This window comes from Gymnodraco acuticeps, unplaced genomic scaffold (assembly GCF_902827175.1).
Source record: "Gymnodraco acuticeps unplaced genomic scaffold, fGymAcu1.1, whole genome shotgun sequence".
Classification (NCBI taxonomy): Eukaryota; Metazoa; Chordata; class Actinopteri; order Perciformes; family Bathydraconidae; genus Gymnodraco; species Gymnodraco acuticeps.
The window spans coordinates 194,770-207,821 of NW_022990889.1; the positions used below are offsets into that span (position 1 = coordinate 194,770).

General features: G+C 41.4%; 3 protein-coding genes across 4 annotated transcripts; 2 read left to right on the plus strand and 1 right to left on the minus strand.

Annotated features, from left to right (window-relative positions):
* The first annotated feature begins 75 nt into the window (after positions 1-75).
* On the plus strand, positions 76-4,191 carry LOC117557729. The gene is made up of 12 exons (XM_034233698.1): positions 76-84; positions 171-308; positions 408-500; positions 594-790; positions 1,318-1,490; positions 1,643-1,781; positions 2,318-2,437; positions 2,620-2,739; positions 2,862-2,964; positions 3,133-3,244; positions 3,327-3,580; positions 3,669-4,191. The coding sequence occupies exons 1-12, from the start codon at positions 76-78 to the stop codon at positions 4,158-4,160; spliced, it is 1,950 nt and encodes a 649-aa protein (XP_034089589.1). The 3' UTR covers positions 4,161-4,191.
* A 192-nt stretch (positions 4,192-4,383) lies between these two features.
* Positions 4,384-5,774, plus strand: LOC117557708 (RNA-binding protein 25-like). Of its 2 annotated transcripts, none has more exons than XM_034233663.1 (5): positions 4,384-4,773; positions 4,872-5,048; positions 5,173-5,277; positions 5,355-5,446; positions 5,576-5,774. In XM_034233663.1, exons 1-5 carry the CDS (start codon positions 4,678-4,680, stop codon positions 5,649-5,651), a joined length of 546 nt encoding a protein of 181 aa, XP_034089554.1. In that variant the 5' UTR covers positions 4,384-4,677; the 3' UTR covers positions 5,652-5,774. The 2 variants fall into 2 exon arrangements, with proteins under 2 accessions (XP_034089554.1, XP_034089555.1); XM_034233664.1 differs by having other exon boundaries at positions 4,667-4,773; positions 4,883-5,048.
* A 998-nt stretch (positions 5,775-6,772) lies between these two features.
* dnaja2b (DnaJ heat shock protein family (Hsp40) member A2b) lies at positions 6,773-11,169 on the minus strand. Its single transcript, XM_034233697.1, has 9 exons — positions 11,092-11,169; positions 9,825-9,884; positions 9,211-9,437; positions 9,039-9,119; positions 8,796-8,929; positions 8,486-8,682; positions 8,192-8,336; positions 7,745-7,872; positions 6,773-7,634 (listed from the first exon to the last, which is right to left on the minus strand). Exons 1-9 carry the CDS (start codon positions 11,167-11,169, stop codon positions 7,446-7,448), a joined length of 1,239 nt encoding a protein of 412 aa, XP_034089588.1. The 3' UTR covers positions 6,773-7,445.
* Positions 11,170-13,052: the final 1,883 nt, after the last annotated feature.

Here is a 13,052-nt window from a genome sequence, read left to right on the forward strand (position 1 = left end):
TCCAGCTGTTGTCCAGAAGACAACTGTATCTATAGCAACAGCCTGTATAATTGATCAGTCCACAGTGGTGAAAACATGGAGCAGGTAAGATGTTTTGATGTTGGGTGAGAACTGCATCTGTTTTCTTTGTGTGTGTAAACTACAACTCACCTTGTTGCATTTTTCTTGAGGATTGTATCGCCGGTCTGTACCGATCACTGGGTATGTCTGTCGGAGCAGAGTTTACCTCTGAAGATGTGAGTCTCCTCTACCTCAAAGTGTTTCATTTTTCCTCCAACACTGATGAAGCACATGTGGCCAAGAAGAAGGTAGAAACATAGTCCTATTTTAAACAACAAAGCGGCTATGGTTTCATCAAATGTCATTCGTCATTATGGGATATCTCTCTGTGCCTGTGTCTGTTTCAGATTGCAGGAGGTGATAGTAGTTGGTCTTGTGTTGGTGAAAATGTGTTGGATGTTCTCCTTGAAATGGATAGGGACAGAGAAAATAAGGAAAAGGTAATCATTAATTTAGTTTTCCTTTTACTAAATGTCCTACTACTATGATATTATTTTGTCATCTCTACTAAGTGTCAACTTTGTTATCTGTAGCTCTACTGGGACCTCCAGCTGGTGAATGTTGGAAATCTCAACACTCTCTATATGTTGGACAAACCAGTTATTATGGATCCTTGTGTGCAGAAATGCCTCCACCAAAACACAGATCCAAATACTTTAAAAAAAGAGCTGCATGGGAGTGTGAGAGGTGTGCAGAGGCTGAGGAAGGCAGCCGGGCAGCGCTGGGCCAGGTAAGCATCTAAACCAAAATAACTTTAAATGTTACTCAAATACTATTGTTCCGAAGCCTACTTTATGTTTATGTGATGGTTTCAGGAAAGCGTGCAGATGTATGCTATACTTTCTAAACATACTGTAAGATATGATTTCATTTACAACAAGCTTACTTCTTATATGACTTATATATGAAATTGGAAGTAGTGGCCAAAGTGACAATATGGAATAATGTCAAATGCTATAACATATTGAAAAAGTAGCACAAGTAGAAAAAGTAATAAGTTATGCAACTAAACCCACCTAAAGTCTTTGACATCCAATAGTCATACTTAGTGTATTCATTTGTTTTGCTTTTCTTTTTCTGTCAAAAGCCATATAGTTGTATCTTTACTAAAGCACACACTTTTACTGTTTTACTTTACCTTTACCTTTAACCACTAAAAACCATTACCAGTTTCATTCCATGTTAAAAGCTAGCCATTAAACACTTAAGTTCGTCATTTCTATAAGTTTTGATGATATGTGTTTGTGTTTTTCTTAGATTGACATCAGAGGGTGTGCACAGTGTATTGCCCCCCCAGCAGGGCAGAAGCCTCGGGGTACGGCATCAGGCCTGGGGCTGTGTCTCCACGTCAGACGTCCTTCTCTTGGTGGAAGTGAAGTATGATGTGGTGACCCAGCTGCTTTACACAGAAATGCTGCAGGAGCACTACAGTAAGGAAACGTTTCTCTGAACCTTTGCCGCAGTATAACACAGACAATCTCTTCAATTCTAAGTATAACTTCCTCTTATCATGAATCCTGCTCCAGGTGCTTCACATTCCTGTGTTTTCCTTTGCCTCGTCTTATTTTTGGTGATACCACAGCTCTGAGTATCTGGGAGACCCTGCTGCCATGGCAACAACATGAGGAAAGGGAGGGGCTAGGAGATCGTGCAGATGAGGCTTTGAAGTCAGGAGACATGCTTCGTTTGTCGGAGCTGCCAGGAGCATTCAGAATATACAGGTAAAACACAATAATGATCATTTACATCATTATGACATACATAATAATCAATCTGCAATACACAGGTTATTAATTAAGAGAAAATAATAATAAAGTATCAAAAATGTCAACAAACATCCAAACCAATATAGCAACATTTCTTGTAATAAAGTGACTATTCAGGGAGCAATAAAAATAACGCACCTTTAGTTATTTATAAAAAAAGATATTGTACTTAACGTTAAGCTTAGAAATCTCCTTCCAGGTATCCTTAATGAGCATTCATCCCTTCTGCACTCAAACTTTAAAATTCTTGAAAAGGCTTTTAACTTGATTATTTATTTATTTATTATTGTGATGCTTTGAATTATTTATAGTGTAAATTGGAATTATCCACATCTGCGCTCTGTGTGTTTTCTTCCTTGTATGTTCCTGCCTGTGTACATGACATAAGCTGCTGCTCAGAACCAATTGCCCCTTGCGGGATTAATAAAGTTGTTGATTGATTGATTGATTAATCAAACATAAACACAAGAATACAAATGACTCTCCTGCAGGACCTGCCTGAAAAGCCCTCCTGAGTCCAGGGAACAGTCATGGTCTGCTGTGTCGCTCCTGTGTGACCTACACACATTTCGTCAACAAGAAAAGGACACTCTAACTGTCCTGGGCCAGAGGTAAGTACTCACACATTGGAGTAGGTCAAGAATATCAAATCATTTAAAATTATTGATGTACTCATCTTGTACCTACAGTATAACAAGTTAACACTAATTCAAGGAATTACTTGTGAGGTTTATATGGCTGTGAATACATGCAGGTCCAAACTGAGTTTATTCATTAATCTCTTCTCTTCCAGGCTGGACAGGGAGAGCCTGAGACTGTTGTGTTTATTCATCAGTTTAGCAACTCTCAGAGCCCAGAGAGAAAAGATGTCCTACAGCGCTCTGCTGGCAGCTCGGCAGTCCTGGGAGACATGGTGAGCAAATGCTTAAAGTGAACGGTGAAAGAGGAAATGATGCACTACTATCTTCATGTCTTTATGCACTTTGCACACTCAGCTTCATGTGTATGCTATCTGTCCCACATATATCTTCTCAGGCCACATGTAGAGAGTCCCTGCAGAGCAGAACAGGCAACCCTATGGCTACACGGTGAAGAGGAAGAGCAGAAGAAAGACTTTATCTCAGTGTCACCACAGCAGGTAAGGTCAGATTTCTTGTTCTGAGACATGAGCAGCATATCAGGTCATATCATTGCTCCTAAAGTCATATTCTTTTCTGAGTATATGTTTCTTGAGTATTGACAGAAAGAAAAACACTCCAGTAGTTGTATGAGCATCAGAACAAAAGCATTGGCCCTGTTTCAGCAGGCAGTGCTACAGTTGCTGGTGCTGATTCAAGATCAGGAGAGAGAGCACCTGGTCCAGTTGGCAAACAGGGTCTCCATGGAGGATTTGCAAGAACCAGTGCCTTCAAAGGAGGGTAAATCAATATGTGCTTCTATTTCTGCTGCATGCTTGTCAGCTTGCTTTCTCTCATTTTTTGTTTCTTGTTTCTTGTGCAGAAAGTAACCCGGAAGCTGCTTTGAGAAATGCCTGTATAAAAAGGCTGAGACAAATCTATACCGGCCTGCAGACAAGCAATGACACTCAGACCCCCTTAAAGCAAACAAACCATCAGCCCCAGCCTCATATAAGCAGTCAAACAGCAGTGCGGTACAAACACCAGCTGGAGCAGTGTTCCCTGCTCCTGTTGACCCATCTGATGGAGCTCCAGGAGGTCCAAGCGACCACATTACTGCCAGCACTGAAGGATGAGGTGAGTCAGACCACCACAGCGTCCAATCAAAAGATCACACAATCTTTAAATAAAGCACCAACTGCTGTTAATTATGTGTTTCCGTTAGAGTGCAGAGAGTGTCCAAGCTCTGCGAGATGCATATAAATCTGAACTTCAAGCACCGCGCTACACCAACCTCCTCCAACTGATATCAGACGCCCCTCTTACTTCAGGCTCAATACTCACTACTGATCCAAACTCAAAAGAAAGTAGCAGCAATGCTCAAAACAGCATCAAAGGGCCAGATGAAACCTCAAGCGTGGATTCAATCAGTGACCTACAGGTGGTGCAGGCCACAGAATGTACCGACCAACAGGACGTCTGTACAGGTACTGCAGACACAGGCATGCACAGATCACCAAAAACTAAAAACTGCAACTATACACATTTGACTTTCCCCCAGGTTGTGGAGCAGTCATGGAAGATCTGCCCTACTTGGAGGTCTTGTGTGTATCAGATGCAACAAGCAATACTCACAACACAGACGAGGGAGCCCAGGGGGAAGAAGGTGCCGCTGCAACAAAGGGCCCCCAGAGTTTTGAGAAACAGGGCTCACTGATCGCCTTTGCTTGGAGCCAACCAGCAGAGGAAGAGACCGACTATGAGGAAGAAGGGGCAGCAGGAGCAGCACAGAGACAGGAAGTACAGTCAAGTGACACAAGCAGCACAGCTGAACACACACAGGGTGAGGAGACTTCTGCAGAGAGTGACAGAGAAGAGAAGAAACCCACTCAGCTCCACTCTGAATCCACAGATCATCCTCACGCACAGTCTGCAGACCAGCAGGGCAGCACAGTAGAACAGGTACTCTCTAAGTGTAGAGCAGATCATAAAACATTGTATGACATGCATCTGATTGTATTCCCTTCTAAAATTCTCATTAGTTGACCTTCGAGGAAAGAGCAACAACGTATCGACCAGAGAAAGGAGATTTTGAATGTGACCTGCAAACAAAAGCTTTGGGAGCAGAGACCCTGCAGGCTTTAAACATCTTTGAACCTCCTGAGGTTGAGCGGCATGCTAGTGACTACTGCTCTGAACTGGGAAATAAAGAGACCCCAAATGTGGACAGAGAAATGCTCGAGGTGGAAGTGTGTGCCAATGAGCTGTGGGACCTGAGAGGGCCTGAACCAGCTCATGTTGATTACCACGAATACAACTCACAAGTCACAGTAAGTCTTCTGTTTCATCTTTGGGCAGACTTGCTAAACCAGTGTTTACATAATGGACTTATTTTAGTGCCATACATCTGCTGTTTCCTGTTGTAAAGGTTGACTGTAGCCCTGCAGGAAGAGAGGCAATGAGGGAATCCACACTGATGGAGAGAGAGCGAGCAAGAGAGCCTGTGTCTGCGATGGAGAGAGAAAGGACAATGCGCAACCTGGTGGACATGCAACGAAAGGTGGAACAGAGGCAGCAGAGAGATAAAGAGAGACAACTACTGAGGGTGAGAGAAAGCTGAGGAGGGATTTTAGCACAACTTTACCCAATAAGGAGAGGTGGAAAGGGGGCACTGAAAGAGTATTCAGATGTTTTGTTGTGAGACAAAGGTGACACAGTTTGTCTTTTAGGTTCAGGAGCATCTGTCCATCATCCAGAACAGAAAGGCAGAGGAAGACCTGCTTGGCTTGAAACACACTGACAGGCTAAGGCACCTCACACAAGATCTCCCACAGGTAAAATGCTGTATATTGAGATAATCTGAATAGTTGTATCCCATTTATTTATTATCAGTATTTGTATTGCGTTTTAGGAGGATAAGAATCAGCAAAAGACGGTTGTCAAAGAGCGACTGGAGCAGCTGAGAAGAGAGCGCTCCTACGTCATGCAGTCCAAACGAGCCAGGTAAGCGACAGATGCGATTCACACCTGGGTGAATATAGTATAACAATGATATTTTGTACCCGGGTGACTAAGTTTAAACAAAACACTGTAGCAATATGTTTACCAGCACCTCCTGTCTGTATCCTCTAGGAACACTGCAGGATTTAAGGAACTTCTGGGTCCAGTAGCTCTCCACAGCAGACAACCAAATGATGGAGCAGACTGAGGAACTACAGATTCTTGAATTCACTTCTAATTGAACAAGGAGTGTGCCCAGATTAATGATCAGATACTATTCTGATGTGTGCAAGTATAATTCAGACTTTGTTGCATTCCGGTATTAACACAAAGTGAGAGATGTGTTGTGTTCATATGAAATAAGACAGATGTCAAATTTGAAGTGAGTTGTTTATTATACAGTTAATTATCATCTCGACAAACATAAGCATCAACAGTAATGTCATTTATCAATGACCCCCCCCTTTAGTTGCATACACAATGAGTCCCACAGGTGCATGTTTACAGTCTACAGAGGTTCCATCAACTCTTTTATATGTGAACATACCATTTATATTGGCACTGTTGGCCATTACTCGCTTGTGTAAGAAATAATGTGACCAAACAACAGACACAGCTGTAGACTTTGAATGCACCTCTGGACTCGGGCTATTGCTATTTACAGGTATATGGGGACAGGAATATTTTAACATGTCAAAGGATGTAAGTTTGGCTAACAACACTACGATGGGGAGATATGTATATTACATAGGTTTGGTGCGGGCCCAGTGGTTTTCCTGCAAGAGAGGGAGGTCTCTCAACCCTGGTGAGCAGAGGGAAATGTCTACATGGATAGCAAATAAACATTCGGCTTTTTTACCTCTTAAAATTGACCCTATATAGTGTCCACTCACACTGCAGTCCAACACTAAGCAGTACTACCTATCGCTCTAATATGCCAGAACATTACACACACACACACACACACACACACACACACACACACACACACACACACACACACACACACACACACACACACACACACACACACACACACACACACACACACACACACACACACACACACACACACACACACACACACACCACACTACACACACACACACACACACACACCACACACACACCACACCACACACACACAACACACACACCACACACACACACACACACACCACACACACACACACACACACACACACACACACACCACACACACACACACACACACACACACACCACACACACACAGTGGTCTCAGACACACTAACTTTCAAACAAAAACAAGAAAGCATGTTTGATTTCCAAACTAAGAAAACATAGCTGACAGCTTTACTATAGACTTTAATATTTTTAGCAATGTGACAGCCAGGGGACTTAACAGAAACCGTCCCATTTCAAAACATGACGGGTCACCTTAGAGGATGAGCGTCTAGGCTGTGCAGAGGACAAACTTGTAGGGCTGTATTCAGGTCAGCTCTCATGGTAGCAGGGCACTTTGATAGCAGTCACACACTGATATTTGAACAGGTGCGGTGTCAAGATTTCTCTGTAGTGTCCTGTCTGGACCCCGGATATACAAGTGCAAGATCTTCAGCAAGAAAGCAGCATGCGCTTGTGTGTGATAGACTAAACTACACCATATACAAGATAGTCAACAATATTTGCATTTTATACACTAGACTGGTGTTTCCCACAGTGAAAGGTAAAGCCTAGGATGAAAACAGGGTGGTCCAAGTCAAGTTCATTCAATGAACCTGTTTGCTGGATGCTATGACGAGCACTACTGTCCATAAACACAAAAATGGTCATCACGTGTCCAGCAAATCACTGACTTTATGGGCACCATGGAACTGATGAGGGTGGATATACATGTAAATGTATTTGTGTACATCTGAGAGAAACCTGCATGTATGCGTGTCATGTCTTGGACGATGTTAGCAATGGGACTGGGGGGACGTTCATGTATGTATGCGCACATCTGTATTTATGAGTCTTTCTATTGGTGTGCACACTGTACCCCTGGGCCATGATGAACCCCTTCCTCATCAGAACTATCATTGTAGGCCTCTCTCCTGGCTCCACTTCCTGACCCTTGACTCTTGTCAAATTCTGTCAGGTCAACTTCCTCTGCATCTGCTGAAATAACAGGGTTCTCAGTGCGAGCAGGCAGCAAGCACTCGAGTTCCTGAAGAATTACAATCGAGTTTAATACAAAATGCATTATGACATCACAATCACTCAAGAATAATAAAGTTAAGATTGTGCAAATCAGGATGTTTAATGAGAGTCACTCACATTCAGTTTTTCGGGGCTAATCCAGTTGTTTTCAGGGAATTGGACATCAAACTTGACGTAAAGGTCTCCCTTTTCAAATGGGTTTCTGTACTGAGGCATTCCCTCGCCCTTCACCATTCGAACAGAGCCTGCCACAAAAACACATCAACAAAAAGTGTATAAAAGGCAGGAAGGAGCAATAAGAACCTTTGACTTTTTAATGTTCAAACCATGTACATTGTGACATGTGCTAACAGAATTGTCAGGCAATTAAGAACTATGCTTTATACATGTACACCACTTTAGGTGTTTGGCATCATATCAAAAGTTAGTGAGAGATTAATAAAAATGACTTATTAGTTGCAAAAACGGCTAATAGAGTGTAAATCTAGCTTTTTAAAAAAAAAACAGAGCATGGATTTAATAAAAGAGATCAAATCAATTATTGTGGTATGAAGACATGTTTACCTGGCTCAATGACCTTGCCAGGTGGATATTTGACAAGCAACTGACGTCCATCAAGGTGTGCGACGGTCATCTGGAAGCCACACAGAGCCTCAACCAGGCCGATGCGCTGGACAATGTGAAGGTCGTTGGCATCGCGGCGGAATTCCTGATTTAGATTTAATTGAAAGGTTTGTTGTAGTTTCATTTTAACATCTACATCGAATAAGTGTAAAAACATCCTGTAAACAATGTTTACTTATCTAGGACAATAAATAAATGTATTATTTGAAACCAACAGTTTTTTTTTTTTTTTACCTCATGTTCTTTCTCCTGCAGCACCAGGACTATATCTCCTGGTTCGATGTTTGGTGCTTGGTCAGCTTCCCCAGTGAATGTGATCTTCTGTCCGTGCCTCATGCCTTTGTCCACATGCACCTCCAGGAGCTTGGTCTCCTTACTCACCTTATGACCCTCACACTTTCTGCATCGGTCCTTCTCATTTATCACCTCACCTGCACACATACAGAGATGAGACGATTTCAGAGGGACGTTGTGCTCATTTCGGTAAAATATCTGTATATATTTAAAGTATAGCACGTGTGTGAGTGTTAACAGATATAAGTACCCTCTCCATTGCAGTCTGTGCAGACGGACTGCATCTGTTGGACCATCCCAGGGGCCAGCTGTCTTATCATGATTCTCATACCTCGTCCTCTGCATGCCACACACTTCTGCACTGCTCCTGCCTTACCCCCCTGACTAAAAAGGGAAACAGCGGCATTGTTAACAGGAATGTCTATAATTGCTGCGATTAAAACTAGTTTCCAATCATGTGATGATTAAATTGAAGCATTTCAAAGCAACTCACCCATTGCAGGCACCACACAGAACATTCTTACTGAGCTGCAGTTTGGTGGTTTTGCCATTGTAGAGGTCTTCAAGAGAAACTCTGAGTGACAAAAATGGATAAGATGAGTTCAACAACACAATTAGAAACACCCATTGTAAGTACCCAAACTGTTTGTATCTAACACACTTACTTCAGAGGGTGTACCATGTCATCCCCTCTCCTCCTGCCTCCATTGCGTCCTCTGCCCTGTCCCCCCATGAACCCGAACAGTCCTCCGCCAAAAATATGGGAGAAGATATCGTCCATCCCAGCCCCTCCGCCACCTCCTTCCCGTAGCCCCTGTTCTCCATAGCGATCATAAAGCTCCTTTTTTTCTGGGGTTGTCAGAACCTCGTATGCAAAACTGATCTCTTTAAACTGGAAAACAAAACCAAAGAAGCAATCAGAAAGCTTGACAGGAGACAAACAAATCAGTAGATCACAGCAAAAGGCCCACGTTTTGTTTTTGATGAGCCTCTGTGACAGAGTAAAAAGAAAACAAAAAATACAGTGTAGTCTCTTGTGTCATGTTCTTGCAGAATGTGTCAAATAAAGTCATCGAGAAGTACAAATCAAACATGGATGTGCACTCACTAGGGAAATACCGTTTCATATGCTGTACTTTGATCTGTACCTTGTCTTAATACTCAAAGAGGTAGGCTGTGTGATCATAATAAACTAAGGTCCCAATTGTTGAATAATGGAGCTGCTGGTGCTAACTATGATGGTGCTACTGTTAACATGAAATGCTTTGGTGCATCTTACCTTGTCTCCAGCGTCGGGGTTCTTGTCAGGGTGGTACTCTTTGGCCAATTTGCGGTAGGCCTGTAATAAACCAAACATCAAAGTGAACCAATCTGTGTTTACTCGCTGATCTATGTGCCAACTAGCTCTGCTAGCAAATCACTAAATGTAGGCCTATTAAATATCCTTCGCTAGCCAAGGGCTTGACTTGCGGGCCTGCTGTCAAAAACATCAGGACACTGGGAAGAGCATCGCCGCCTTTGACATCTTCGACACTTATACTATACTTCAAAATACTTGAGCGCAAGACAACAAAACGACATCCGAAACCCTTCTTTTGTGTTAACTGACAAGACACAACTATCATGGTCTTCTGGCAAATCGAGAATTCACTGACATAAATCTGAAAGCACTTCATGTTGACAAAAAAACGTTTTGAAAGTAAATCACACTGTCGGTTGTAGCAACCACCTTGAATGCTGATTTATTTGGAAGACAAAAACACATGGATGGGCGTTTGTCTTCACGTACATTAACATTAGGTTAGTTCATGTGGTTTACTTATGTCAAAGAATATACGAGAAATAAACATCTGGATAAATGTCTCAAGTCATGTTAGCAAGGGCCTAACGTTTAATGAGTATAAACAACCCCTGGTTGACTGATTTTGAATGGACTTTGCGGTAAACAGAGACGTATATCGTTAACGTTAGCTTACGTCGAGTGACATTAACGTTATCTAGATACCACATCCGTGGTAACCAACACGCATGTGTATCGATAAACGTTTACTCAAGCCAAGTTTAGCGTCAATAAATGTTACACCAAACGGTTTATTCTCTACTTATTTATTTCAGACGAGTTGTTTAGACGTTACTTAATTGAATTTCAGCGCGACTTGGTTAAGGCTATTTGCTGGAATGTATCATCTGACGTCAATAGCCGGTAGGCTATCACACTCGTGGTGACCAGTGTATTCCTGTTTTTCGGGCAGGCTAACTACAGCCATTTAACACTACGAACATCCCAAACATTGCTGACCTTTCAAAACCACCAATAAGTAGCTTTAATGGTCTTCAAAAAATGCCGTGCCATGGAGTACAGAATCCTTATCTAGCTAGCTTAGCTTACTTGCTAGACTAGCAAACCCGCTAGCTGCGGCTAAAATCATTAGCTAGCTCACGTTGATTAGCTTGTTTACAGGCCACATTTCAATGGCAAGCTCCCTTTTATCCACACGGTTTTGATCAAAGTATTTGCTTTTCGTTTGAATTGGTAACGTACGTACCTTTTTTAGTTCATTTTCAGAGGCAGATGTTGAAACTCCGAGGATGTCGTATAGCTTAGTATCCACAACGTTCGCCATGATGCTAACCGGCTACACACACACAGAAAGACCTTCTGCGGAGGTTCAGCAGAGCAAGTCACCGGCTGGAGCTCTCAGGGGTTGCCAGATAATACGACATACATGTCACCACATTATTTCTAAAACAATTACTGGGCTCATGTTTTTACGTCAAATGTATCCTCATAATGTTTTTTGAATTACATTGTGTGTTTCCAATTGGGAATGTTTTAATATTAGTTACTTTAACATTAAGTTTGTAGCCTACTTATGTCATGCTACTGTAGAATTATATTCCACCACAATGCAGATCAAGTATTTTACCTGATTTTACCCCATTGCATTTTCATGATTTTAGCTCCTTTAAAAAAAAGTATTATCATCAAAATATAGTTGTGGCTTTCCGAAATATTAGTTTAAAGATTTTTTTTTGTAGAAGCCTAGTTCTATATTTGCTATTTTTTTTCATAACAAAATTCCCCTTACTGTAGGCTATTCATGTATGCACCATAATAGACAAAAATGTCCTATGTGTAACCTACTTGGCAGTAAACCTGAGTATTGTAAGGCTACTTTACAGGTTCAATATAACAATAAAAACCTTTAACCAAAACATTCATTATTATAATGTCATATTATGAATTAAAATAGACTAACCCTATAAGTACATTTGGCTTTTTATACCCAAATCATGGAATTTCCATCTGAAGAAGTTCAGCATTTAATTAACTAAAGTAGGTGAATTTAAAGGCCCATTCCATAGGGGCGCCAAAATAAGGTCCAACCGGTATCCTGAGACATTGCCAGCATCCCAGGAGATTTTCATGAAATGAATTGTGGTTTAATTATGCTTATAATATTATATCTGGTGTCAGCCAGACTTTGTATCACAACATAAAGCCCCTGTTTTCTGCTTGTTACATGAAGCTTGGACATTTATATTTACCAATTAGATTAGCAACCTGAGAGGAAGACACTACCTATTTAAAAAAAGACTTATGTAATAATATTTCCCAGCTATCATCAGGCGTTAGTTACATACATATCGGTTTATAAAATATGTATTTGTTTTTAATTGAACGACCACAAAGTACATACAGCTGTCCAAATGTGATACACTTAAATCAACAGCAATATTAAAGTGGGTTACTACTTGCATGTATTACATGCATTATTATGATCCCATATTTTATTAATAGCCTATAACTCTCACAGGGCCATTCTGTTTAATGAAAACGTTTCCTGTTGATATTTAAATTGCATTACTCTCTATTTCTTTTTGCCATTATTTTTGCCTTTTACTTGGGGTGGAGTATTTCAACATTGTGGGATTGCTTTTTTTACATAAGTAAATGATCTGAATAGCCTACTTCCACTGACCTATAAGGAGACAAAGTACCTGGACTCTCAGGGATTATCTCTTCAGCAAATATATGGTATACATTCTGTGATTACCAGATGATACAGTTCCACAGTGCAGCTGCAAATGCACATAATGGTAAAAATAATGAATGGGACAACCTGTAACCTGAAACTGGGGCAAAGTCCTGTTCAAGGGCAGCATGGGGGGGGGGGGGGGGGGGGGGGGGGGGGGGACGTGGGGACGACAGAGTCATGGGGTCCCCAATACACCAGGTGATGAACACTATTTTTGAGATATCCTTTTTCCATGGCTGTTTATGATCCTTGAATAGGTCGCAAATGTGTATTACTTGCTGATTTTGTTCATTGAAAATAATTTGTAAATATTCAAGGTTCAGATTGGTCCCTGGGCTTTGGGACAGTCCATAAACACTAAACAGGCTGTCAAGTGTCCAAGGCTAGAGTATCAAGACCAGATCAAGACCGAAGACAATTATTGTAAAGTAAAAATGTGTTATTGAATTTTCTTTAAATTAAAGGTA